At 47.1% G+C, this 26,554-nt stretch overlaps 1 protein-coding gene and 1 pseudogene across 1 annotated transcript; both read left to right on the top strand.

The window, feature by feature from the left end:
• Window positions 1-1,735: 1,735 nt before the first annotated feature.
• Window positions 1,736-17,304, top strand: LOC127195284 (RCC1 and BTB domain-containing protein 1-like; annotated as a pseudogene).
• Window positions 17,096-26,185, top strand: Amer3 (APC membrane recruitment protein 3). Its single transcript, XM_051152822.1, has 2 exons — window positions 17,096-17,300; window positions 23,474-26,185. Exon 2 carries the CDS (start codon window positions 23,494-23,496, stop codon window positions 25,849-25,851), a length of 2,358 nt encoding a protein of 785 aa, XP_051008779.1. The 5' UTR covers window positions 17,096-17,300; window positions 23,474-23,493; the 3' UTR covers window positions 25,852-26,185.
• The last annotated feature ends 369 nt before the right edge of the window (window positions 26,186-26,554 follow it).

Genomic DNA, 26,554 nt, shown 5'->3' with positions numbered 1-26,554 from the left:
CATCTCTCCAGCCCAGGAGCTGTCTTTTCATCTCACTGAAAGTCTTTAGTAACTCTTAGATAATGGCTTCAAAACCCACCCATGTTCTATGGCTATTATGGAGACAATGAAGTGTGTCTCTCCCTTGAGAAGCCCTTCCCTGTGTTCTCAGGTATGTTAACTTCTCTATTAACTTCCCCAACTTTAGCCCATGTTATAATTTCCTTCAATAAAGTCCATTTCTGCTTCACAATGGCTTACCTTGAGATTCCATCCTGCAAGGAAGTCAAAGACTTTGCTTTATCTGAGTAGAGGCCTCTGGACTCCTCAGACCGCTGCATGCATTAGTGTGAAGCAGTCATGCAGCAGTGTGAAGCTGTCATGCAGCAGTGTAAAGCAGACATGCAGCGGTGTGAAGTAGTCATGTATGTTGGCTCTGTTTCTTTATAATAAAACTTTATTATACAACCCAACTAGCTTACACAAGAAGGAAAAAAGGGTTAAAGGGACAAAAGAGTGAACCTTTCGGTAGCTGGTCCACGGGACAGATCCCGTAGGTGTCTCTCTGGCCCGCATGCTGGTCCAGCCAGTCCGCTGCTCCCTCCGCTCTCTCACCCAGCTGACTTTGTTGTTCTCTCCTCCCCAACTGCCTGAGTCACGTGGGAAGGACCGGCTCCTTCTCCAGTGAGGGTCAATTAGAAAGACAATAGCCCAGGTGGGGTTCCCAGGTCTGCTCCCTGAATTCCAGACCCAGGATGGCTCCACTCAGTCTGTCACAAGGTATTCATGGGGTGCCCCAAGGGTAAAGCCCGCCAAGACTGCTCCCACCTGTGACAAGGCTTATTCTTTCCCACACATGTATTAGCATCAAGTGGTTATGTATCAATGTGAAACAGTCATTCATTAGCATAAAACAGTCACGCAGCAATGGGAAGCAGTTGTGCATTAGTGCGAAACAGTCATGCATCAGTGTGAAGCAGTCATGTAGCAGTGTGAAGCAGTTATGTAGCAGTGTGAAGCAGATACACAGCAGTGTGAAACAGTCGTGCATCAATGTGAAACAGTTCTATATTAATGTGAAATAGTCATGCATTAGCATAAAGCAATCATGCATTAGAATAAAGCAGTCACGCAGCAGTGTGAAGCAGTCATGCAGCGGTGTGAAGCAGTCATCCAGCAGTGTGAAGCAATGCTGCTGACCTGAACCCTGCACTGCTGATAAATGTGCTTATTCTGTGCTAGGTAGGAAGCAAAGAGATGATGTGTACCCATCTCTTTTCAGGGTACATCATCAATGACCTAACCTCCTCCTGGGTAGACCCTGCTTCTCCATCCCCCCATAAAGGTTCTACCACCTTCCGACAATGCCAGAGACTTGAGATCATGCCCTTAACACATAAGCTTTTTACGAACATTTCAACTATAAATCCAGCAACAGCTATTTTTTTTTTAAATCACAATGTTAAAAATAGAAATTTTATTTAGTGTAGAAGCATCAGACGAGGCAGGCCTCTACCCTGCCACCATCCCTGGGAGGCTAGAGTCTGCCTCTATTGTCTGGGTTCCCCTTGGAAACAGAGAGAAAAATTTGAAGGCTGAGGAAGGATTGGACACTGGGGAAAGTGAGTGGTCCATTTAATGAAAGCAGATATCAGCTTATTTGGAGGAACTGCCTGAAGCCAGGGTCAAGGTGATTGTAGGAAAGTGGCCATTCTTCTCTCTGTTCTTGCCCCAGTAAACTAGCTACTAGGAAAGCATGTGTCCTTGCAGCTCCGCTAAGGAGGTGAGCAGTGTCCTTGACAGTGGTGAGGTCTTTGTGTTTGGACTGAACTGTGATAACTGTCTAAGAACTGGAGATAACCAGAGTGCACTGGTGCTCAGGAAGGTAGAAAGAAGATCAAAAGGCTCAGCTATAGAAATGGCCCCCATGTCTTCTAAGCAGTGGAAAGGAAGTGGTCATAACGGGTACAGCTAGCTGGGGAGTGGTACCATCCAGTAAGGCATTGCTCCCATCCATGATGTACCACTCTCTTGATCAAGCTGGTGGCTGAGTTAGCTTGTCTCATTGTTAAATTTCTCTAGCAGTTGATGGAGAGGCACTTGATTGTAGCTGTAATGATTATAGCCAGGTGGGATCAGGATCTACAGCCAATCGGCCAACTCCTTCAAGAGTTACAAGCCAGTTACATAGTAAGAGGATGGTTGGCATTGTCTATGGCCATATGCCATTTATGGCTATTCTGGACAATGGTGAGGTGTATGGCTACATTCTAACTGTGCCAATTGGCTTGAGAAACTGTTTCAGTTGCAACTGGCTGACCCCAGTGATAATGGCAACTCTGTGTGTGAACCAAATTATTTATCCTAACTTTCATTCTAGCTTGCTCTATGCCTGGGGAGCTAATACATACAGGCAGCTGGGAACTAGCAATAAAAATAACCTGCTAAGCCCAGCACGTATCATGGTTGGAAAAGAAAGCATTGTCGGCCTGTCACTCCACCCACACACCTGCTGCCAAACCCCAGGGAGAGCATGTGTACAGTGTGCGGCCAATGCAGAGTCAATCAGTCTGTGACCCTATCCTCCTTAAACTGCTTCTCCTGGAACTGAAGATGTTGTTGCCCATTCGCTACCTCTGCTGTTAACCTTCCACCTGAAGAGCATGAAGACTTTTTAACAGTCACCAAGGAAAGAGTTGGGAGAGTCCAGAGACTGCTGGTCTGAAGTTTTGAATAGATGGGAAATATATTTGTCTATAAAGCTGCTTTGCAACCTGGCATGAGCACTTTGCTATTGGAGTGAGGACGTGGAGGAGGCGATGGAAATAGACCAGTGTCCTCACCCCATGCATCCCACTTTTCTTCAGGACCTCTATATGGACACAGGACATCTGCCATGGTGTGTGTGTGTGTGTGTGTGTGTGTGTGTGTGTGTGTGTGTGTGTGTGTGTGTGACTGCTAAAGCAAGTGAATGTGGAGCATTTAAGAGCTTCTCAGCTGTGAGTGGTTTGGAGGTCCTGTGGGTGATGTAATTCTCCGGGTAAGCCCACCAGGTTGCTTTTTCACACCGGAGCTACGACTGCCCTGAAGGAATATATGAAGGATGCATGCTTTTCCTGAGTCCATTTTCCACAACTCTTGCTTGTAGATGCTTCACCCCATGTTTGGGCTGGAACACTGTGAAAGAATGAAAGTTTAGCTGTTTTGCTTTTTTTTTTTTCAATGTTGGTGGAAAGAACTTCTGAACTGGAAAAAAATGAGACTGGTGACAACCTCCGAGGGTCACGTGTCACAACTCTTGGGCACCAGGGGTGGTGACAGGTGTGGTATCTGAGAGGAACAGAGACTGCCCACCGTCCCCCCATCACAAAGCTTCCACAAGCCCTGTGAATGGGTCAGCATCCTGTGGGGGCTTTAGCCGGTATGCTTTGTGTTGCTGTCGTGAAGCTTCAGATATTTCAAAAGAATATTTTGTTTGATTATATTTTTATGCTACTGAAATGAGTAAAGAAAATTTTAGGTTTGTCAGGATTCGCTTAAGATTTAAAAAAAAAAAGGAAGTAACAAACTGACAATGTGATGGTGATGGGGCTTGCGGTACTGGTGTTAACTGCAACAACAGTGATGACGTCATGACAGTCATGGTGCTGCTGATGTGGTGAGGAGGAAGATGATGTTGATGGAGCAGAGGTTGGGATGATGATGTGATGATGATGATGATAACACAGGGTGATAATGATGAAGATGTGTCATGAGATGGTTGAAGGAGAGAAACCTGTTCTTTAGGATCCCAAGTGTGGGATCGAACAGTCTAGTAAAAGAACAGGTGATGTTAATTCACTAGCAGGGCAACCACCTCGTGCAGGAGCTTAATTGCTACCAGATGAAAAAGATCCTGTGAACAGACTCTGGGAGGAGCTATATAAATGAGCCCAGAACTGGCAGCAGGGGGATTGGAGACCTGGGATAGATTTGGCTGTTCATCACTGCCCTTCAAGACGCTCCTAGAGAAAACCACTTGAGGGAAGGCTTCAGAGCTCCGGCTCCAGCTGAGGCTCTGAGGTTTTGTTATCCAGGTTCCAGTGGAAGAAATCCTGTGGCTCCCGATCGGAGAATCATTCCTTGGAACTGATATCCTTAAGGTTTTGTTGTTGTGTCAATTAATCTTCATTTCCTACTGTTTTAGTTAATCTGGTTATAAATTGCCGTAGGCTCGGTCAGTAAGTTGTTAATAAAATATTTTGGTTAAGAAAGTTGAGTCTACAGATGGTGATGTGGAATATAGGTTATTACTAATATATTATAACCATGCATTAATATTTGTCATTATTATGTTATAGCAATGTATTAATGTAGTAATACTAGTAATACCAATGTTATTATTATTATTTATGGTTCTAAAGCCTTCTTAAAGGTAGAAGCAGGAAGCCAACGCAATGAAGAGAAAAATCAACACAGGATTTGGAGCGAGATACATCCACACTAGGCCACTTATTTGCTGGGTGGCCTGGAGAAACTCAATTACAAGTACACAGTCATTGCCACATCTGCATCAGGGTTCCTCAGGATGTGGTGATATGGATGAAGTACTTGACACAGGAGCTGACACATTCTCTCCTATCTTCCCTATCTCCCCTACATCAAGAAAATCAAGCCTAAGGATGTAGCCCAGTGATGGGACACTTGTCTATTGTGGGTGAGGGCACTGATTCAGTCCCGAAGGCCACAACTCAGAAGGAAGGCTGGACGGAAAGAGAGAGAGAGAGAGAGAGAGAGAGAGAGAGAGAGAGAGAGAGAGAGAGAGAGGACCAGAGGAACTAGGAACCTGTATTAGTCTGTTGTTTTTATGGCTGTCCTGGTTGGCTCTTTAAACTTGATACAAGCTAGAGTTATCTGGGAAGAGGTGGGTACTCAACTGAGAAAATGCCTCCTCCAAGTTTCTATAGGCAAGTCTGTGGGCATTTTCTTTCTTTCTTTTTTTTTTTTTTCTTCCAAAAGTCATCAACATATATTATTAAAATGGAAGTCTATTTTGTTTTTTTTTTAATTTTTTATTATTAATTTATTCTTGTTACATCTCAATGGTTATCCCATCCCTTGTGTCCTCCCATTCTTCCCTCCCTCCCCTTTTTCCCTTATTCCCCTCCCCTATGACTGTTCCTGAGGGGGATTACCTCCCCCTGTATATGCTCATAGGGTATCAAGTCTCTTCTCGGTAACCTGCTGTCCTTCCTCTGAGTGCCACCCTGTCTCCCCCTCCAGGGGACATGGTCAAATGTGAGGCACCAGAGTACGTGAGAAAGTCATATCCCACTCTCCACTCAAGTGTGGAGACTGTTCTGATCATTGGCTAGATCTGGGTAGGGGTTTAAAGTTTACCGCCTGTATTGTCCTTGGCTGGTGCCTTAGTTTGAGCGGGACCCCTGGGCCCAAATCATATACACTATGGAATACTACTCAGCTATTAAAAACAAGGAATTCCCGAAATTTGTGGATAAATGGATTGAGCTAGAAATTATCATAATGAGTGAGTTAACCCAGAAGCAGAAAGACTTAAATGGTACATACTCACTTATATCTGCATACTAGCCCAAGGGGCATGTCCCATGTAAGCCTTCACTTACTAGGAAACTGGGACAGAGGGGAGGACATCCTATTGGGACTCTAAATGAGGGAAGCATGGGAGAATAGCAAAGTAGAAGGATCCAGAGGGTCTTAGAAACCTACAAGTAGAACATTATGATAGGCATTTTCTTAATTAGCGATCGATGTGGAAGGGCCCAGCCCACTGTGGGCGGTGCTAACCCCTGGCAGGAAAGCAGACTGAGCAAACCACGGGGAACAAGTCAGTGAGCAGCGTCCCTCAAGCTTCAGGTTCCTACTTTGATTCCTGCACTGAGTTCCTGCCCTGGCTGCCCTCAGTACCTGTGAGACCCAAGATTTGGAAAATGATATAAACCCTTTCTCCCCCAAGTTGTAATAGATTGTGGTATTTATCACAAAAGTAGAGACTCTTAGATAAGCAGAAAGTGAGTCATTTATAAATTACTGAAATTTATTTGTAAAAAGTTATTCTTGCAAACTAGGAAGTCTAAAAACCAAGGTTCAGTATTTGGATAAGACCCAGTCTTCATGACTCACAGATGATGCCTTTTAACACTTTCCTAGCAGGAAGAAATGCTGAATGCTCATATGGAAAATTAGAAGAGAAAAGAGGATTCCCTGTGGAGCCTCTCCATCTCTGTCTGTCTCCATCTCTCTTTCTGTCTGTTTCTCTCTCTCTCTCTCTCCCTCTCTCCCATGCATATGAATATGCAGGTGTGTGTGTGTGTGTGTGTGTGTGCGTGCGCGCGCACACGCATGCATGCGTGCGTGCGTGCGTACGCACACACATGTGCCCGTGTTCATGCATGTAGAGGGCAGAGGTAGCATCAGATGTCATCCTCTTTCCTTTGCTGCCTTACTGCTTGAAGCAGGCTCTGTAACTGAACTGAAAGGTCGCCATTTCGGCTAGTCTGGGTTGGCCAGCGAGGTCCTGAGATTCACCTGTTCCTAGCCCCCAGTGTAGGAGTAAAACCAATTACAGCCATGCCTGACTTTTATAGGTGTGTTGGAGATTCAGACTCAGGTCTCCAAGCCTGCACAGCAAGAGCTCTTACCATACCCACTGAGCCATCTTGCCAACCCCGTGAAGCCTCTTTTGTAAGGGCTTTAGTGTTGTGACAAGAGAAGAGTCCAGTGGACTAGTGACCTCACACGGACCCCTTAATGCAGTTTCTTTGGGTTTTCACATGGCTCTGGGAGGAATTAAAGTTTTAAAGCATGGCAGAACCTAAGGGAAGAACAAGGCAAAACCCCTTTGTTGACATCAGCAAAGAAATGCTTCTGTCTTGAACTTAAGCAGTATTTGGAAGGGGGGAAAAATCATGGTCCAAAGTCTTTTGTTGTGTGGGTTTGCAGTTCTATAATTAGAAAAACAAAACCTGAACTTGATTATTATATTTAATACATTTTAAGCAAAATGTGGTCTTGGGGCTAAGCTGAGAGCTCAACATGAGGATCTGAGTTAAAGCCCTAAGCACTCACATGAAAGCTAGGTATGGGGTATCTCAGGGTTATCATTGGAAGGGGCTGATCTGGCTCACACTTCCATATCATGTTGGTCATCAAAGGAAGTCAGGATAGGAACTCAAGCAGGTAAGGATGCTGGAGGCAGGAACTGATGCAGAGGCCATGGAGGGTGCTGCTTACTGGTTTGCTTCCCATGGCTTGCTCAGCCTGCTTTCTTATAGAACCTAGGACCACTAGCCCAGGGGTACCCCACGCACCACCACTACCCTCTCTTCCATCAATCATTAATTAAGAAAATGCCCTGCAATTGGGTCTTACAGAGGCATTTTGTCAATTGAGGTTCCTTCCTCATATTGATTGTATCAACGTGACATAAAACTAGGCAACTGGGGCAGTGCATTCTGTAACTCCAGATGTATATGTAGATGGCAGATCACTGGAGCTTGTTGCCTAACCTAGCCAAGCCAATGAACCCCAGGCTAAATGAAGAACCACGTCTCAAAAATAAGTGCACAGATACGCACTCACACCGACACAAACACCTGTCATATCACACACACACACACACACACACACACACACACACACACACACACACAAAATATCCCTAGCTTGGCAGAGGCCCCTGGAAAATGTGCAAGAAATCAATTCTGATGCTTTCTACAGGCATTTGTTTTGTTTTGCTTTTTAACAACAACAATAACAACAACAAAAGCACAAAACTCACCATGAAGTAAAAAAAAGTAGACAGGAGAAGCAGACCATCAAGACTTTAAGGCAGACATAGAGCAAAAAGTGTGTAACATTAATGTCTTTTTTTTTTTTTTTTTTTTTTTTGTCTTGGCAACATGACCAATCAAAAGCAGACAAGGCAGGAGCTGCTGCCCTCGCAGCAGGGGTGCAACACTTGCCTGGTGTTCCTAAGGCCCTGGTTTCCAGCCCCAACACTACAAAAAGAAGAGCAAAAAGAGATAGTTTTAGATATATTCTAAAAAGGTGATGGCTGTAAAGACAGACGAGTGAAGTTTCCTGAAGTGAATTATATGACAATTAATGCTCAAATTTCAGTAAAACATAGAAAATATCACAAACTGGTAAAAAAAAAAATGAAAGATTATACATAAACTAGTTTAAAAAGATGATTTATTCATATGCTACGTGTATGGGTGTTTGCATGCATGTGTATCTGTGTACCATGTGCTTGCAATGCCTGTAGAGGCCAGAAGAAGGTACTGGATTCTTTTGAGCTGTAGTTATAAACAGATGTTAGTTCTCATGTGGGTGCTGGGAATTGAACCTGGGTCCTTTGCAATAGCAACAAGTGCCTTTAACCACTTAAATACCTCACCAGCAACCCCTAGTCCCACCAAATATTTTTCTTAAAAATGAAAACAACAACAACAAAACATTTTGAGAGGGATGGAGAGTCACCAAGGTGAGAATGAGGAGCAGGAACAGAGATCCCAGAAGAGATAACAGAGAAAATGAGGGACAGGCAACATCTGCAGAGATGAACCTCCATCCTGCCATTTGAAGGCAACAAACCTGAGATCCAGGAAAGTCTTAATGGCTTTTCCATTGGTGAGAGGAGACACCATGACCAAAGCAACTCTAGTAAAATAAGGCATTTAATTCAACCTTGACTGTAGTCTTAGAGGGTTAGTTCATGATCATCATGGTATGAAGGAGATAGGCATAGCGCTGGAGCAGTAGCTGAGAGTGTTACAATGTGATCTGCGGGTAGCAGGCAGAGAGAGAGAGAGAGAGAGAGAGAGAGAGAGAGAGAGAGAGAGAGAGAGAGAGACAGACAGACAGACAGACAGACAGACAGACAGAGACAGAGACAGACATAAGACAGAGACAGAGAGAGACAGAGAGAGAGACACACACACAGAGAGAGACAGAGACAGAAACAGAGAGACACAGAGAGAAGGAGACAGAGAGAGACAGGGACAGAGAGGGGGGAGGGAGACAGACACAGATACACAGACACACACACAGACACACACACAGACACACACACACACACACACACACACACACACACACAGAGAGAGACAGACAGACAGACAGACAGACAGCTGGTGTGATCTTCTGAAACCTCAAAGACAGCCCCTAGTGACACACCTCCTCCTCCTCCAATAAGGTCACTTCTCTTCCAACTACTCCTACCTCCTAGTCCTTTTCAAACAGTTCCACTAACTGGAGACGGAGAATTCAAACAGATGGGCTTATGAGGAGCATTCTCATTCAGACCACGGCATCCCACTCCCTGGCATCCACAGGCTTGTAGCCATACCATAATGCAAATTGCATTTAGTCCAACTTCAAAAGTCCCTGGCCTTTCACAGTCTCAACCATGTTTCAAAGTCCAAAGTCCTCTTCTGAAACTCAAGGCAATCTCTGAACTGTAATGCCCTGTAACATAAAAATAAAATAAAATAAAATAATCAGATTCTATACTTTCAAGATACTATGGCACAGAATATACATTACCATTCTGAAAGGGAGTAAAGGGGACATAGTGAGGAAATACTAGACCAAAGCACACCCCAAAATGAGCAGGGCAAACTACAAATCCTGCAACTCCATTTTTTGGCATTAAAGATTTATTGGATGGCTCTTTGTTTCCAGATTATTATTATTATTATTATTATTATTATTATTATTATTATTATTATTATTATTATCTATAACACATTTCTCTTTCTTGGGCTGCTTCACCCTCTATCTACAGATCTCCTTGGTAGGTAACCCACTGCTCTGCCATCTCCAACATCTTGAAGTCTCCAGTGCCATCCAGGCTTCACCTTCATAGTTTCACACAATGGCACAATGGCCTCTCCAGGGTGTCATGCAGGGACTTCTCTGCCACACTCCTGGCCTCAGTGGCATGGGGGAGGATTCTACAATCCCTTTCCTGTATCCTTCTTGACTCTAAATCCTGAACCACATGGCCAAAGCTTCCAAGTTCTTCTGCTTGCTAGGGCTGGAACCTGGTCTCCCTCTTGAATTATATTTGCAGAAGCTTTCCATTGTTGATGGCTTCCTTTGCTGCTTAAACTTCTTTTTAGTCACTTTTCACAAGTTGCAAGCTTAGCTGGGTAGTGCTTTGCCCAGAGGGTACCACTCCCTTTATTCCATTTTAATAAAACCTTAAACATTTTATCTCCTTGAGCACAGGACTTGATGCCAACATCACATTTTCTGATGCACCTTTTCTCCTCAAATTGTACATTTTCTATTCCTCTTTGCCCTGTTTTCTACTTTTCATTGTAGGTATTCTTGAAATTGACCACTAATATTCACATAGCACAGTCAATACTAGGCTTTCTTGCAACATGTCTGCCAATTCCATTAATCCAAAATTCTTCAATTTAGCCTCTAGCATATTTTTAGGACAAGGCAAAAGGTAGCCATATTTTTATCAAAAATACCACAAGAGCAGTCTCTAGGTCAGCTGATAATATTCTTCTCTGAAATCTCTTAAGCCTCTCTCTCTCTCTCTCTCTCTCTCTCTCTCTCTCTCTCTCTCTCACACACACACACACACACACACACACATACAAGCACATAAGCTGTTAAGAAGAAAGAAGAGGAAGAGAAAATCATAAACTAGCGATCATTATGAAGTTACAGCAAATACATTTGAGAACAAATAAGATGCAACTAAAATGTTAAACAATATGTGGTGGTTTAAATAAAAATGGCCTCCACAGACTCATATTTGAATACTTAGCCTCCTGTTTGTGGAACTGTTTAGGAAGAATTAGGAGGTGTGGCCTTATTGGAGAGGATGTGTCACTTGGAATGAGCTTTGAGGTTTCAAAAGCTCATGCCAGGCCCGGTCTCTTTCTTTCTGCCTCATGCCTGTGCATCAGAGGTAAGCTCTCAGCTACTGCTCAAGTACCATGATGCCCGATGCCATGCCCCACTCCATGATAGCCATAGTCTCACCCTCTGGAACTGTGAGACTCAAATTAAATGCTTTGCCTTAGTTATGGTGATAGAAATGTAACTAAGACACCATAGCACTGAAGGAGTTAGGAAAGGGCTGGCGGGAAGCTAATGCCCAGGAACACTCATTACAACTTTTCTTTTTGTTTTTTTGTTTTTGGTTTTTCAAGACAGGGTTTCCTGTGTGACCTTGGCTATCCTGGGCTCACATTGTAGACCAGGCTGGCTTCAAACTCACAGGGATCTACCTGCCTCTGCCTCCCGAGGCTGGCATTAAAGGCGTGTGCCACCACCTCCCGGCTTCTTTCTTTCTTTCTTTCAATATGTGTTGGTGGAAGCGATATGTGTTTTATTTATTTGTATGCTTACATGGGCGTAATGGGTGTGTGCACATGTGCATTTGAGTGGTCCTTGAAAAAAAATATATGCAATCTGAGCAAGCCATGAAAACAAGACAATAAACAATGTTCCTCCATGGCCTCTGTTTAAGTTTCAGCATCCAGGTTCCTGCCTTGAGTTCCTGTCCCTGATTTCCCTTTTATGATGGACTACAACTATAAATTGAAAGAAGCCTTTTTCTTCCAAAGTTGTTTTGGGTCATGGAATTTACACGGCAGTAGATGCCTAACTAGGGCAGAAGGGGATGGAAGTTGCAGTTTTTTGTGCATTCTAAAGGTTATTCTGTTTTACTATCTCTGTTAAGTAATCCCTTACCTAATAAAACCCAATTTCCCAGGTAAGTACTCTATCACTGAGTTTTAATTCCAGTATTACTAATGGTATGACTATTAATCAGGATGAAAAATATAAGAAAACCAATAAAGCTGATAAAAAAAATAAAGCTAAGCCAAGACATGAAGTTTTAAAATAAAAATATTTGTATATTTTCCAAATTAGACTGGGGCAAAACTCCAGTAATCAACAATGTAGTGTCGGCAAAATGACAGATACACAGATCAACAAAGCAGAATAAGCAAGCCAGAAATAAACTCTTCTATATGTAGTCAAATGGTTTTTCACCGGGAGGGCACGTCCACTCAATAGGGAGAGGACAGTGCTTTCGACACACGGTGGTAAGAAAACTAGATTTCCTCATGTATCAGAATGAAGCCATCCATTCGCCTCCCACAATGCATGAATGACCTAAAAGTAAAGAGGCAACACCACGAGACTCTCACAGGGAACCGGTAGGAAATGTTCCTGAGGTTGGATTGCAACGGTTCCTCTGATGTGACACCAAAAGCAAGGTGCTAAATGATAAAGGAAATAACTTGAGATTCACCAAAATCAACTTTTGCACCTTGACGGACGCAATCAACTAAATTGTAATATTGAGCATAAAAATCTAAAATATATAAAGAACCTACTTATGCGGGAGTGGTTACCTGTAATTCCAGGATGGAGGCTGAAGTGGGGGCTCCCAGAGCAAGCTGGTAGCAAACCTAACCGAAATGGCTCTCGGTTTAGCAAGAGGCCTTCAGTGTACAGTAGAGAGTGATAGTTGAAGGCCCCTGAAATCAATCTTGGACCTTCCCACGTATGCAAACACACACACCTGTACATGCATATGGCACAAATACACATACAAAGATTGACCAGACCAAACGAATTAATGCAGAGCTTCCTGATGGAGTGTGTTAGTGCTATTTAGGGAGAGAGGAGAGGCAAACACTCAGGATGTTTGAACATAAAATTACATACAATACATATACATGTATGTGCATGTGCATTTGTGTGTTTTGAGTATAGATAGATACTACGTTTAGTGCTATTATTTGTTTTTTGTTTGTTTTCAGTACATCTCAACCACAGTTTCCCCTTCCTCCACCCCTCCCAGTCCCTGCACCCTCCCATCTCCCCTCTCCCCGAGATCCACTCCTTGCCCAGTTTTCTTTCAGGAAAGAGCAGGCCTCACAGGGATATTAACACACAATGAGATATAAAAACCTAAGCATAAGCCTTTCTATCAAGACTGGGCGAGGCAACCCAGTAGGAGGAAAAGAGTCCCAGGAACGTGAAGGAATTGGAGGCATCCCCCCCCCCCACTTCCACTGTTAGCAGAAGTCCCACAAAAACACCAAGCTAACAACCATACCATATGTGCAGAGGACCTAGTGTGGACCCATGCAGGCTCTGCGATTGCTGCTTTAGTTTTTGTGAGCCCCGGTCAGTGGCTCTCTGTGAGCCACATTCTCCTGGTGTCCTCAACCCCTCTTCCTCCTACAATTCTTCTTCCCTTTCTTCCATGGCATTCTTAAGCTCCAAGGGGAGGGATCCAGTGGAGCTCTCTAATTTGGGCTCTCTCTCCACCTAATGTTTGGCTGTGGGTCTCTGCATCTGCTCCCACCAGCTGCCGCTGGAACCTCTCTAGTGTTGGCTGGGCCGAAACCAATATATGAGTATATAGGAATAGCATTAGGAATTCTTTTATTGATTTTTTTTTTTTCTTTTCTTAAATGAAGTTATCCCCCTTGGGCTGACAATGCTCCCCACAAGATCCATAGACTAACAAAAACCTAAGGACCAGACATGAGAGTTTCTTTCCGTGTGACTCCCAACACAACATGGCCAGTTGCTGTTGCCCTCGGTCAGCTCCCAGAGGTTGACAGTAAGTTTCTATTGAAGAAGACACCCCATATTTCAACACAGCACTCAAAAGATTTGAAAAAGCCTCCTTCCCAAGTTGGTACCAGAAGGTGCTATGCAAACGACCAAGGGAGGGAAACAGCCAATAATACCTACCCAGCCACAACTCCTACTAACTAAAACTATGGCCAGCGTGGCAAGATGTACCTCAAGGTGCAATAGTGGCTCCCATATCTTGGGGGCAACCAACAGCTGACTAACTGTACTTAAGGCCCTCTCAACAGAAGGGAAATCATGCCTGGTACTGAAAACTCAGAGCCAGTGAAGTTATGGACCTTAAAGGAGAACTTACCAGCACTACTTTACTAGATCCACACAATTGCTAATCGCACTTTAAAATATACCCTTATACCCACCTACAGATAAGTGTGGCTCTCACTTCGTACCAAAGACCATGGGAAAGCATTAACAAGTGGAATTTCAATTAATGATCAGAACTTAGTTTTCAGTCTTCTCAGTTTATTTATTAAACGAAGTTCCAGTCTTTAGTTGAAGTTTGAATTGTTAGTGTTTTCTTGTGTTTCTTTATGTCTTTGCATGAACAGATTTCAAAAATAGCATTATTACACTGAGAAAGAGTTAGTCCATTGTGTCAATTACTATTGCTAATTTATTTATATTTTGCTAATTGCTAGTTAACCTGATTCCCCCTTTGACTGTGTGGATTTTTGAAAACATGATACTAGGGCTATTGTTAGTATAAAAATACTGTTTTGAAATACATATTGAAACATTTTAGTGTGTAATGTCAAAGTTTATTTATAATATTTTAGTGCAAATTAAATAAAAAATAGGTATTTCAATGAAATCAAAGCATGTTATCTAGAAAAAAACACACATGGACCGAACAGTAAACAAAAATTAAAAATCTTATCAAGGCACTGAGGAAAATGGAGACAGTTTTTTTTTTTTTTACAGTATTCTTGTATGGTTTCTCATTCATATGAACTAATATATATATATATTTCCTTCACTTTTTGTTTAAGAATTCACTCATTTAGCTTTTGTGATTAAAGAACCAGTTAGATTTTAAAATTAAATTTAAAAAGGCGCAGTCAATAAAGTACCTACAGACAAGCCTGAGGACCTGAGTTCAGTTCCCAGCTCTGACATAAAAAGTCAAGGATGTGTGTGTGAATGTGCATACATGTGCATGTGTGTGCATGTGTATGAGCATATGTGTGCATGAGTGTGTATGAGCTTGTGCATATGAGTGTGTACATATACGTGCATGTGTATGAGTGTGTGCATGAGTGCATGAATGTGCATGTGTGCATGAGTGTGCATGTGTGCATGAGTGTGTATTAGTGTGTGCATATGAGTGAGTGTGTGTGTGTTAGGAGGAGCTGTCTTGCCATCCTAGTGCTGGTGTGTTGGAGGCAGATGGATCCCTGCTGCTCACTGGCCAGCTAACCTAAGTGAATCTGTCAGCCCTAGGTTTTAGTGAGACTCTCTCTCAAAATTAAGGTGAATAGCATCTGAGAAATGACACCCGCTGACCTCTGGCCTTCTACACACACCCATATTCACGCACATTGTCCTGCATGCATACGTGTATCTGCGCACACATGAACAAAAAAAGAATAAAAATTTGTGTGTTGTTTAAAATATGATGGAAAAGTTTAAACTATAATAAAATGTAAAAGAAGCCACTTGTAGCAACAAGCCACTCCGTCTGCCAGTGTCCCTAACCCTAGGTCATTTGGGATTGGAGAGGTCACCTTTCCGGATGGGTCTCTTCCAGGGACTAGAATGCCTCTCTCCAGGTCCACTCCAGGTGTTACGTTCCTTCTCCTTGCCCAGCCGTCCACTACAAATTGGCACTACTGAAGTGTGCTTTTGACAGACAGTCCCAACTCTGCCAGCCTTCCTCAGCAGAATGGTGTTCCATTCCTTTTCCCCCAAGACCCCTTAGATGTGGGACTTCTCATGGCTGCAGACTCCGAAACTCCACTAATGCAGCTGGCCCTACTAGCACCATAGACATCTGGCTCCTTTGGTCTCACGGTGTGGGAAATCTGAAAGAAGTATGGCTAGCAATGGCCGGAGAACTAGTGCCATAAAAGAAAAGAGAAGACATAGTTGCGACACAGTACAAATATAGCTGTTAAAGTGCCTCCCACACAAACGTGAGGTTCTGAGTTTGAATCTCCGGCACCCACATAAAATCCAAGGGCTACAGTGCAGGTCTGTAACCCCATGGTTGTGTGTGTGTGAGCAGGGGGGGGGGGCGGGGGGTGGGGCGGGCGGCGTATTGGGCAAAAGGATGATCCCTGGTCAATGAGACCAGCCAACGTTCAGCGAGAGACCCTGACCGGAAACAGTAACAATGCAGAGTCCTTGAGGACTACACTCAACCCATATGCAACTCATGCTCATGTGCGCATGTCCCACGCAAAGGCGTGGGAGGTGTGTGTCGCTAAGTCAGTCACTGGGTAGAAAGAAGGTTCAACCGTGCAGCTCTTCCGGAAGTGGGAGGGGGTCGTCAAGGAGTTTCTCTCAATTCTGTCAACTAATTATAGAGAAGTTTCAGCTGAGTGTGACTGCAGACCAGTGCTGAGGTTTTCGGATGTAGGACCAAAAGGGAGCCTTCTGGATCAAGGAAAGGCGTGGCCCTTGTCAGTCACGGGGGCGGGGGGGGGGGCTCTTATTCCCTGGTCCTCAGCTTAGTCCTAACTGCTCTTCCGCCTATGCACACTCACGGTTGCGGCTGCGGTTAGCCCCTTGTTGAAATCAGCCTTTCATAAACAGAAATGACTGTGCTCCCCACCCTTGGCTTCTCCGGGGCGGGCCACAAGACCACTGAAACCGTAGCGGAGTTTCTTCACCCTTTATTACCCCGCCTGCCAACTCAGCGCCGGACACTGGACCCAGCCTGCTGACCCTTGTGCTCAGTTCGACGGGAGGGGCTCCTCACGTCCCTTCTGTTTCATCTTCAAGACTGCAAAGCAGGGGGACAGCACTAGCAGACCGCACAGTAAGAGCGGGGAAGGGAAACGCTTCTTTTATTCTTGATCATATGATCGTATGTAATCAGCTCTAAGAAGGAGACGTAAGGACGATTCTGTAATATACTTAGTTTGCCTCTTCGCATTGGCTTGTCCTTTCTTTCAAGCCTTAGAATCCTGAATCTTGAGCAGAACTGTTAGACAGGCTGCGTGTGACATCGTCTTTTGGAGAGACCTGAAGTCAGCGGGCCCTGGACCTGCCGGGTGCAGGGGGGCGGGGCCCCCACACCTGTAATCTCCGGGTATATCCAGACGCCACTCCACCCCACCTCCTTGCCCTCCGGATTGGGGACCACAGGGCTTTAGGAATGCAAAACCCACAGCATTATGGGAGCAGCTAGGTGGGCAGAAAGAGCTAGAAACAAGAACAAAGCCAGCAAGCTGAGCGATTCTGGGTGGCGGCGGCGCAGTGGCGGCTGAGTCCCCTCGCACTTCTCCCCTTATCGCCAGCATCCTCCGGTCCCCGCCCTCCCTAGCACCGCGGAGCCCGGGTTGGCAGTGCGCGCGGGTGCCCGGAGGCCCGCCCCCAACGGCAGCGCGGAGCCTGGAGCTGGCCGTGGTGCTGACGAAAGGCTCGGGCGCGCACTCGCTGCCTGGCTCAGGCGCAGCCGCGCCCTGCGACACTTCCCAGCCCCAGCGGTAAGTGGCTGAGGCCCCGGGAGGCTGCATCGGTTCCTGCCTCGCCGGTCCTCCTCGGGAGCTGGGGGTACCCAGGAATGTTTGAGCGCGCTTTCTGCCATGGGTGGCTCAGTGGAGGGGCCCAAGATGGGCACTCCCTCCACTCCGGGGAGTCCAGAGAGGATGCGTGGGGCCTGGGGGCTGAGCGCGGTGACTGGGTTAGGCTTGGGTTAGAGAGAGGAAGAAACCCCATCACTGCGGACGAAAGACTGGGGAGTAAGATTATAGTGGTCCGTCTGTCCACTTGGCAGGGGCTCCCTCGGAGGAGCCAGGACCTCCACCCAAAGGGCCTATTGTCTCCCCAGTGTGGAAGTGGGTGGATCTCGCCGCAGATTCTATTTCTGTTTTATTACCCACCCTGCCCCCAACCCAGAACACAGAGCTTTTCCATCTCACTTGGTCCTTCGCCACAGCAGCAACAAGGCATACTGCCACAGAGACAAACCACTGCCCCCTAGCCTCCACTACCCCATTCTACCCCGGTGAAGTCGCTGCACAAGGGACCTCATCTAGGCCTGCTCTTCTTTAAACCCTACATAGTTCACTGCCTGCTGTCACTTGCTGGGGTATGGGGTGGGGGTGGGGGTGGGGGTGGGGTAGACATGGGAAAGGTATTTCAAACGCCAAAACTCCTGGCCATGTAGTCACTTGAGGATTTGTTTTAATTTACACACACACACACACACACACACACACACACACACACACACACGCCAGCACAGGATTACTTTTCCAAGAGGGAAAGAAAAACCTAGATAGTGGATCTAAAATTAGTCATTACACGGAAAAAAAAAATTAAAGACTAGAGGGGTCTCTTCAGGAAGTGTCCATTTTGTAGTGAATTCTTATCCCGCTGTGTATCAGCAGGGGACATAAACATCCCTGAGTCGCCTTTCTGCCGGCTTCTGGTGTAGTTTCTAATCTACCCTCCTCTTGCCTTCTCTCTTGTCCCAATTTTCCATTTTCACCTGTAGCTTCTCATAGCTTTTTTCCTGGGACCTTAGGCCAGGCATGGCATCCTGACTGACTGGTCTCCTGGCTTGTCCCCATAGCTTGCTACCTTGATCACTGCATCCACTTTTAGACATTTAAATGTCTCTTTCCTTGTCCCCAGGGCCTTTTGCAGGGTATGCCCCCTGTCTAGAATATGTTTCCTGTATCATTTGGAAGTGTCTTCTGGTGTCTTAGATTTTCACTTAAACATCACATCCCTGAAACGGAGGTGATTAATTATAAATAGGCTGCGTGGTTCTGATCTCATGAACTGTGAAGGTTCATCTTCAAGATGAGAGGCTTAGCTTTAGTGTGGTTGGGGCCCATCTTAGAAAATTATTAGGACAAATTGCATTTTTAGAATTAAAATTTCCAGGGCAGCATCCTATTTAAAGGACTGAAAAACATGAAATTTTATCAAATGAAATATATGGTCAAGGTGTTTCAGATAGATAAAATAATTCATTTAATAAATAACATCATATTTAACTGTCAACTAGAGTTGAAGATCTTAGCCTTATGGACTTCCCATGGAGATTGGGGAGATAACTTGGTCCGTAAAGAACTTGCTATGGGGGGGGGGTGGGGTTGCCTCTGAGATGACTCAGTGGGCTAAACGCACTTGCTGCCAAGCCTGATGGCCTGAGTTGGATTCCTAGGACCCATACAGTCAAAGGAGGAATCAGACTGCTGCAGGCTGTCCTCTTATCACACACACACACACACACACACACACACACACACACACACACATGAGTAACACACATTTTTGTTACAATTTCTATTGAGTATGATTTCCCAAGTTCAGTTCTCAGGAGCCACACAAAAAGCCAGTCACAGTGGCATGCATTTGAAATCCCAGAACTTAGGGACACAGGTGGATCCTTGGGGTTCACTGTCCAGTCATCCTAGCTTGCTCGGCAAACTCCAGGGGCCAGTGAGAAACTTTCAAAAGCAAAGTCAGTGGTTCTTGAGGAATGACACCTGAAGTTCACCTCTGATCTCCATGTCCACAAAATACCACTCCCAACATCTCCCTCTCCCCACCCCCCTGTCTCTGTCTGTGTCTGTCTGTCTGTCTGTCTGTCTCACACACACACACACACACACACACACATTCACAATACTGTAAACAATTGTCTGCTACAGTTGAAGCTCTGGGCTTTGAAAACGTTAAATCTTGTTTTAGAGCAATACAAGCCCCAGAATAAAATATCCATGGTGGCTAAGCTCTGCAGATCACAAGGGAGGTACCACAAGGGAGGGAAGGAGAGATGGAGATGTGGCATATGCTGGGGGAAGGACTTGTTTCCACTCACAGGCTGCTAACCACAGGCCTAGAAAGCAGAGTGTGCTTTTTTTTTTTTTTTTTTTTTTTTAAACTGAGAACCTCCATCCATTTAGCCTCTGCCCTGAGGCAGTGCTAGTTTAGCGTCTGGCCGTTCATATAAATCTCTCTCTGCTTCTGAAGGCTGTTGTGGAAGGTGACTGCCCAGCTGGCCTGCCATCGGGCAGCAGGCTCACATTTCTGAAGAGACAGGCTGGAAGGAACATTTTAACGTGAAAACTGACTGAAGTGACAGGCCGCTGCCCAGCACTGATGTCTCCAGTGTGTTGTCATGAAGTGTCTGCTACTTTTTCTTACCATATGAAGAGGGACAATTAAACTCAGTGGTCTTGCCATATCGCTATAACGGGGTCTGCGCCTTTGTACTATTGAGCTAGGAGAATCACACTCTAAGTTCAGAATGGAATGAACTCTCCGCCTGTTCCTGAGTTTTAGCTCAGTTGACTACTCTGAGAACTGGAAACTGGTAGCTTTTCTGAAAGATAGCCCTGTCCACTCAGTTTAATTCTTACAGGTACAACATTTTACATACAGTGAAATGATCTTTATTGTGGCCCGATGAAACTATTTCCAGATACGGTAACTAAAATATGCCTCTCAAATATGGAAAAGCAAACTAAATAACTCATAACGAATCTCTCCATTAAAATCACGCTGCTTTCCGCGATAAGTTGGACCAGTTATGCTTGTGGCCTGCACGCTTTGCCTTCATTGGGTTTTGCAGAATTTCTCATGAGAACGCACTTGCTACTTGTAGGTTTCTCACAAATGACAGTTTCAGTGGTAGTGTTCAACCTATAACCCGAGCACTGCAGAGGCAGGGGCATGACAACACCAAGGCCAGCCTCGCCTACTAAGGGATGAGGAGCTGAATGGAGGGAGGTAGAGAGCTTGAGCCATTGGCTCATGAGTTCAAGTCCAAGGCTTACCACCAATGGGTTGATTTATTGGCCTTTCTGAAGCTGAAATTAAAAAAAAAATTAAATTATGCACATGTGCAGAGGCTGGAAAAGGCCAGAAGAGAGTCATACCTCCTCCCTCAACCAGAGCTGGGACTTAGATGTGGTTCTGACCTCTCTAGTGTGGGTGCTAGGAACCAAACTTTGGTCCCCTGAAAGAGCAGCAAGTACTCTTAACCTCTAAGCCACTTCTCCATGCCCTCAATTTATACTTTGTAAAGTAGGGGCTGCAGTAGTTTGTCCCTTATAAGCTTATGGGCCAAGCTTTCTGCTTGATTAGCTGGGTGTTACCAATGCTCAGGTTGAGTCCCTTGACACCACAGCCTGCACAGTAAGCCTTCTGTCATGTGCATCTGCGTCCAACAGACCTATAAAGGAATGTGTGGGGTGGAATGTTTTTAGTAGAAATCTGCAGGTTCGGAGTGGGAAAGGCTTGGGTATTTGCCATCTTCCAACATGGCCTGAGGCATTGTGCCATGCCATCTCCCATTGGGCTGAAAAGCTACCATGGCACATGAGGCACTGTGCCCAAGAATTGGTGTTCTGTCACTAGAGGAGCCAGGTAGGAAGAGAGCCAAGCCTAGGCTCTGTGGCTCTCCTGAGCATGCAGACTTCTTGTCTTGTCCCCCAGCCAAAAGTCCCAGATGTCACTTGGAGAGGAGGAAGTGCTACCCACAGGTGCAAGCAGGTGGCAGGAGCCCAGTCAGCTTGCCCATGAGTTTCTGTAATGCTGGCTTTGCCAACAGAGCGGAGGCAGGCCCTCTGGCCACTTGGAACTGCATACAGGGGCACTTCAGGGACTCTGGCCAGCCTTGGTGTCAGCTGATGGCTTTCATGCTGCCATCTGGAGGCAAGCAGGATGCATCTTTGGGGGCCAGTTCACTGGGCTGAATATCCACTGGCCTTGAACTTGCTGCAGCCCGTCCCACCCCTGGGCTGGGGCTAGGGTGAACAAGTGCAGAGGATGACCACAGAGCAGGCTCAGATAGTGAACGGAGTTAGCCTCAGTATCTGTAGGCAGACTGAGGGAAGCTGACATTTAGGCCGGAGGCAGAGAGAATTTCTGCTGGGGTTGGGGAAGAGCTCAGAAGTTTTCCGGCCATGTGCTGGCTTTGCTGTTTCTTGCTGGGATCCTCTGGTTCTACACATTTACCTAGCCTAAGGGGAGAATGTTAGGTTCTTCTCTCTTGAGCCACCTCTGGTATAAGCCCCTTGGCCTTCAGTGTCAGGATTCCCCTCCTGCCCTCTTTTTCTGTGACTGCTGAATCCTGGTACTTTTTTTTCCCCCTTTGGGAGACCCTGTAACTCCACTTCCAGAACAGCATTCCCCTTACTCCAGCCTTAATCTCATTGGTCAGAGTTTTGCCATTCCTCTCTCCTCATTGAGTCTGCAAGGCCAGCCTCACCAGCCTCCATAATGCCCCTGCTTCCACCCGCTCACCAGACGACCCAAGTAATGCTTCAGTGAACCCCGGGATACAGCCAGGTAAGGCTCAGCTACGACAGAAGAACTGAGTCACTAGTACCTTTGCCACCAAACGCCCCTCTGACTCCCAGTGCTGACTGTAGCATCTTCCCTAGAAACCATCTCTAGATGGACTCCAGGCAGTATCTGTCAGTGACAGCTGCCAGCCCTTCTGGTCCATGATACTCTGCCGTATGTGCCATGAGGCACTCTCCTCCCCTCGCTCATGCTTTGCAAACCCTGTGAGAGTCTTGGCCTCCCCTTGCTTGAGAGCCACTGTACAGATGCCTGGTCCTCCCATGGATGGTCCACTGTCTCAAGCCTGGGAGGCAGCCTACTTAATTGAGGCCTCCAGTCCATATACTCAGAAGGCTGATATGTTCCTCCTGAGGATGTAGCAAGGGTGGGTGTTGTCTGACTTTTCTTGGGGAGATCTGAGCAAACATATATTCACCCCAGTTAGCACACTAAGGACAGACTAACTAGCTTACTCCACTGTAACCTAATTTGGTGAACCAGAGAGTTCATTAGGGGGTGACTTACAATAGTTTAGGTAAGGGGTGGCTGTCAGGAGTGGCGGTGACTCCAAGACTATTTGCACAACTTGCAGGCAGCACAACTTGGTCATCGCTGTATCTGCTTATATAACCTGGGGGTGGGGGAGGGGAAGGGGGAAGATGGTGAGGAAGACCTTGTGAATTCTGTAAATTTCAGGACATATTGGGTTTTGTTTACTTCTTATGGCTTAAGGAGCACCCCCACCCCACTACTCAGAAGAGAGCACTTCAGTTGGGAAGAAACAGCTACACAACAGATAGAGGTGGCATCGTTGAAATACTGGGCCTGGCAACGGGAATCCGAACTGACTGGAGAGTTCAGGGAGCGTTTTGGCAACTTGAAAATGCAGGCATGCAACCATTTCCAGGCCCCAGCCATGGCTCGGTTTTGTTCTTACCATACGCCTTCAGAAGGCGTGGGACTTACCAGATCTGGGCCTTAGCTGTCTGTAAAAGCAGAGCCCGTATGGCAGGGTAAGGTCCCCGTATGGCAGGATTGGGTCCCCTTCCTTTTTATCATGGTGGGGAAGGCCTGCTGGCAGGAGCAGGAAGCTGCTGCTGGTCACACCGTATCCGCACTCGATAGCCGGAACGTGTTGTCTGCTTTTTCGTTTAGTCTGGGGCCTCAGCCCCATGCATGGTATGTCCCCCAGATTCAGGGTGTGGCTTCCCCATCTCCACTTACCTAATCTAAAACCATCACTCACAGACACACCAAAAGAAGCGTTTCCACGACGGCTCTAAATCCAGTCGCGCCGACGTTTAAACAGTAGGCATCCTAGACACCAAGTGCCCTCTGTTTTCCTCCACAGTTGGCAAGAGCACTGACAACATGGAGCTGAGGAGAGGAAAGACCTTCATCAAATCTAGCGTGCAGATTTCCCACGAGAGGCTCACAGACTCACCGGGCCCAGCCAAGGAAGAGGCAGGCCCTTGGTCGCTTTCACCAGGAGGGCAGCAGAGACCCTGTGGTGAGAAGAGCTCCCAAACTAGTCCCTGTGCCCAAGGGTATGGCCAGTACCCCAACAAAGAGATACTGTCTGATTCGGAAGGGGGTCCCGGGCCCCTCTGTGGAACCACCTTCAAGTTGGTGCGGAAGAGCAAGACCCATGACAGTGTTCCAGGGGCTGCGAAGGCAGCAGCCCCCGCAGGCCAGATGGTTGGCAGCGCAAGTTTCCCAGAGACCCCCGGGGCTCAGCGTATGATCGACTACCGCCACTTTGTGCCGCAGATGCCCTTCGTGCCAGCCGTGGCTAAGAGCATCCCGAGAAAAAGGATTTCCCTGAAAAGGTCCAAGAAGTGCTTTCGCAACCTCTTCCACATCCGCAGAAGCAAGACCGAGAACTTGGCCTCGCTGTCAGCGAAGGCGAAGAACCTGCCGTCCCCTGGGGTCCCACTGGGTGCTGCGGCACAGCAAGGCAAGCCCTTCCTCTCCGTGGGTGAGGGGCTGGGGCTGGACAGCCTATGTCAGGACTTGTCTGACAATGAATTTCTACCTGACTCACCTTTTGACCTCTGCAGCACTCTGTGTGAGGATGTGGCCTCACTCAAGAGCTTCGATTCACTTACGGGCTGTGGGGAGATTTTCGCAGATGGGAGCTCTGTGCCATCCGTGGAGCTGAAAGAAGGCCCAGAGAACCCAGCCCACTCACCGCAGGCTCTAGACAGCAAGACTCCCCGCGGCCCCTCCCAGGGTAGTACGGAACAGCTGGCATCACCTGCCCAGAACGAAGCATCAGACTTCACCAAGTTCTGGGACAGTGTGAATCGCTCGGTGAAGCAACAGCAGCGTGCCCTACCATGGTTGACGAGTCCCCAGGCTACAGACGCAGACCAGCCCAAGTTAGACACACCTGGGTTAGCTGAACTACCTCTGTTCCCTTGCAGGGGTCCCCCTAGCGGCTCCAAAGCCAGCTCTATAGACACAGGTACCCCCAAAAGCGAACAGCCGGAATCCGTGTCCACGAGTGACGAAGGCTACTATGATTCCTTCTCACCTGGCCTTGAGGAAGAGAAAAAGGAAGCTGCGACCCCAGGCACACCTGCAGCCACTTTCCCCAGGGATAGCTACAGTGGAGATGCTCTCTATGAACTCTTTTACGACCCCAGCGAGGCCCCTGTTGGTCCAGTCCTGGAAGATGACCTGTGCGTGTCTGATAGTCTTTCAGGGCCTGCCCTGGGCACCCCACTGTCTATGTGCAGCTTCCATGTGGGGGCCGAGGAGAACCTGGCCCCAGCACCAGGCCCAGACTTGCTCAGCCAGGGCTTCTTACAGAGCACCTGGAAGGGCAAGGAATGCCTACTGAAGCTCTGTGACACAGAACTTGCCATCACCATGGGCATTGTCAACTGGCTGCGTAGGACCCCGCCTGCCCCTGCCCCTGCCCCCACACCTACCGCTGCCCCAGCCCCTATCCCTGCTCTTGTCCTTAGGGAGCCGGCAGCCCCACCTGACCCCCATAAAGTCCTCCGGGGACCAGCAATGAACCTGCAAGGCAGGGAAGACCAGGCCTTAGACACGGGCAAGACCATGACATGCTTGCCACCCAGCGGGCAGGAACCCTGGGCACACCCAGGAACCAAAGACGTGCTTGTTAGAGAGCGTAAGGCCCAGGGGGAGTCTGCAAGGGATATTGATGCCCCATCTAAGGATGGCTTTCTAGGCGAAGGAACACAAAACCTCTCGGATGGCCGTTCCTCCTCTGCAGCTACCATGACAACAGGCCTTTCCAGGAAAAGCAAAGCTGCAGACCCTGCTACCTGCCCCAGCTCTCAGAAGGAACTCGGGACACCTGGGGACCTGAGGCATGCTCACGGCCCCTTAAAACCAGGGCATGTTGATCCAGGGCCCATGCTTGTAGGCTGTGTGGCCCATGTGGCAGCCCTGCAAATCTATCCGGACGGCCATTCTCCCAGACAGAATAGGGCCAGCGGGATCCTGTGGAAGCCCCAGGCTTGGGATCCCAACACTGTGCAAAAGAAACCGTCCAGCAACAAGCCCAGTGGAGTAGCTGTCTGTGGCCTTCCCTCCCCCATCAGCCCACAAGACCTTTTCCTGGACCTCAGCCAGCTCAAGTTGGAACCTTCCAGGCCAGGTACCCAGGCCTGTGCCTCCGTGGTCAGCCAGCCGAAGCAACTTAGCCCCAGGGCTCCAGAGCAGGTACCACATAGGGGCTCAGTGGGGTCCTGAGCCACTCAGGGCCCCTGATGCCCAGTAAAGCCTCTGTGGCTATCACTCAGAAATCCTGGGCCTTTTTTTGGGGGGGGGGAGGACACTAAACAGTGGTAAATTGCTTCTTCACATGTGCCACAAAATGTCGCCCATGGCCCAACAAGGACTTCCTGTTGTTAACCAGAAGTGGAGGACTTACAAGCCAGGTGTGGCTCAGGCTCACCCACAGGACAGGCTTATATATTCTTCGGGGGCTCCTGGTTCAGGAGAACCAAGGACCAGAGCCTTCATCTTTATTTTTCCTGGTGTGAGGATTGTATTTTGGGTAGAGACTGCTGGGCTCAGGCACTTGGGGTGGCGGGGGGATAGGGAATGCGATAAAGGAGGAATCCTTGCCTGAGCCCAGGGCTGAAAGCTGCTGGAAGTGGTACGGGCTTAGCTGCCCCTCATGCCACAGGACAGGCTGATGGCCAGAAAGCAGTTCACGTTGTAAATGAAGACTGGGGTAGCTGGTTCATCTGTTTGAGGTTTATGAAAAGGATGACGGCCAATGCTCAAGAGGCAGAAAATCTCCTGGGGGTTAAGTTCACAAGGACCCACTTGGCCTCATCCAAGCTTGGCCAAGCGGTGTCATGGCGCTTCTCTTTTGGAATGACAGGAGCCAGCTCTATCTCAACAGGAGTCTGGAGCCAGACAGCATAGTACACGAGCACAGCTTTGC

This window comes from Acomys russatus, chromosome 11, assembly GCF_903995435.1.
Source record: "Acomys russatus chromosome 11, mAcoRus1.1, whole genome shotgun sequence".
Classification (NCBI taxonomy): Eukaryota; Metazoa; Chordata; class Mammalia; order Rodentia; family Muridae; genus Acomys; species Acomys russatus.
This window is presented reverse-complemented; position numbering and strand designations above follow the sequence as displayed.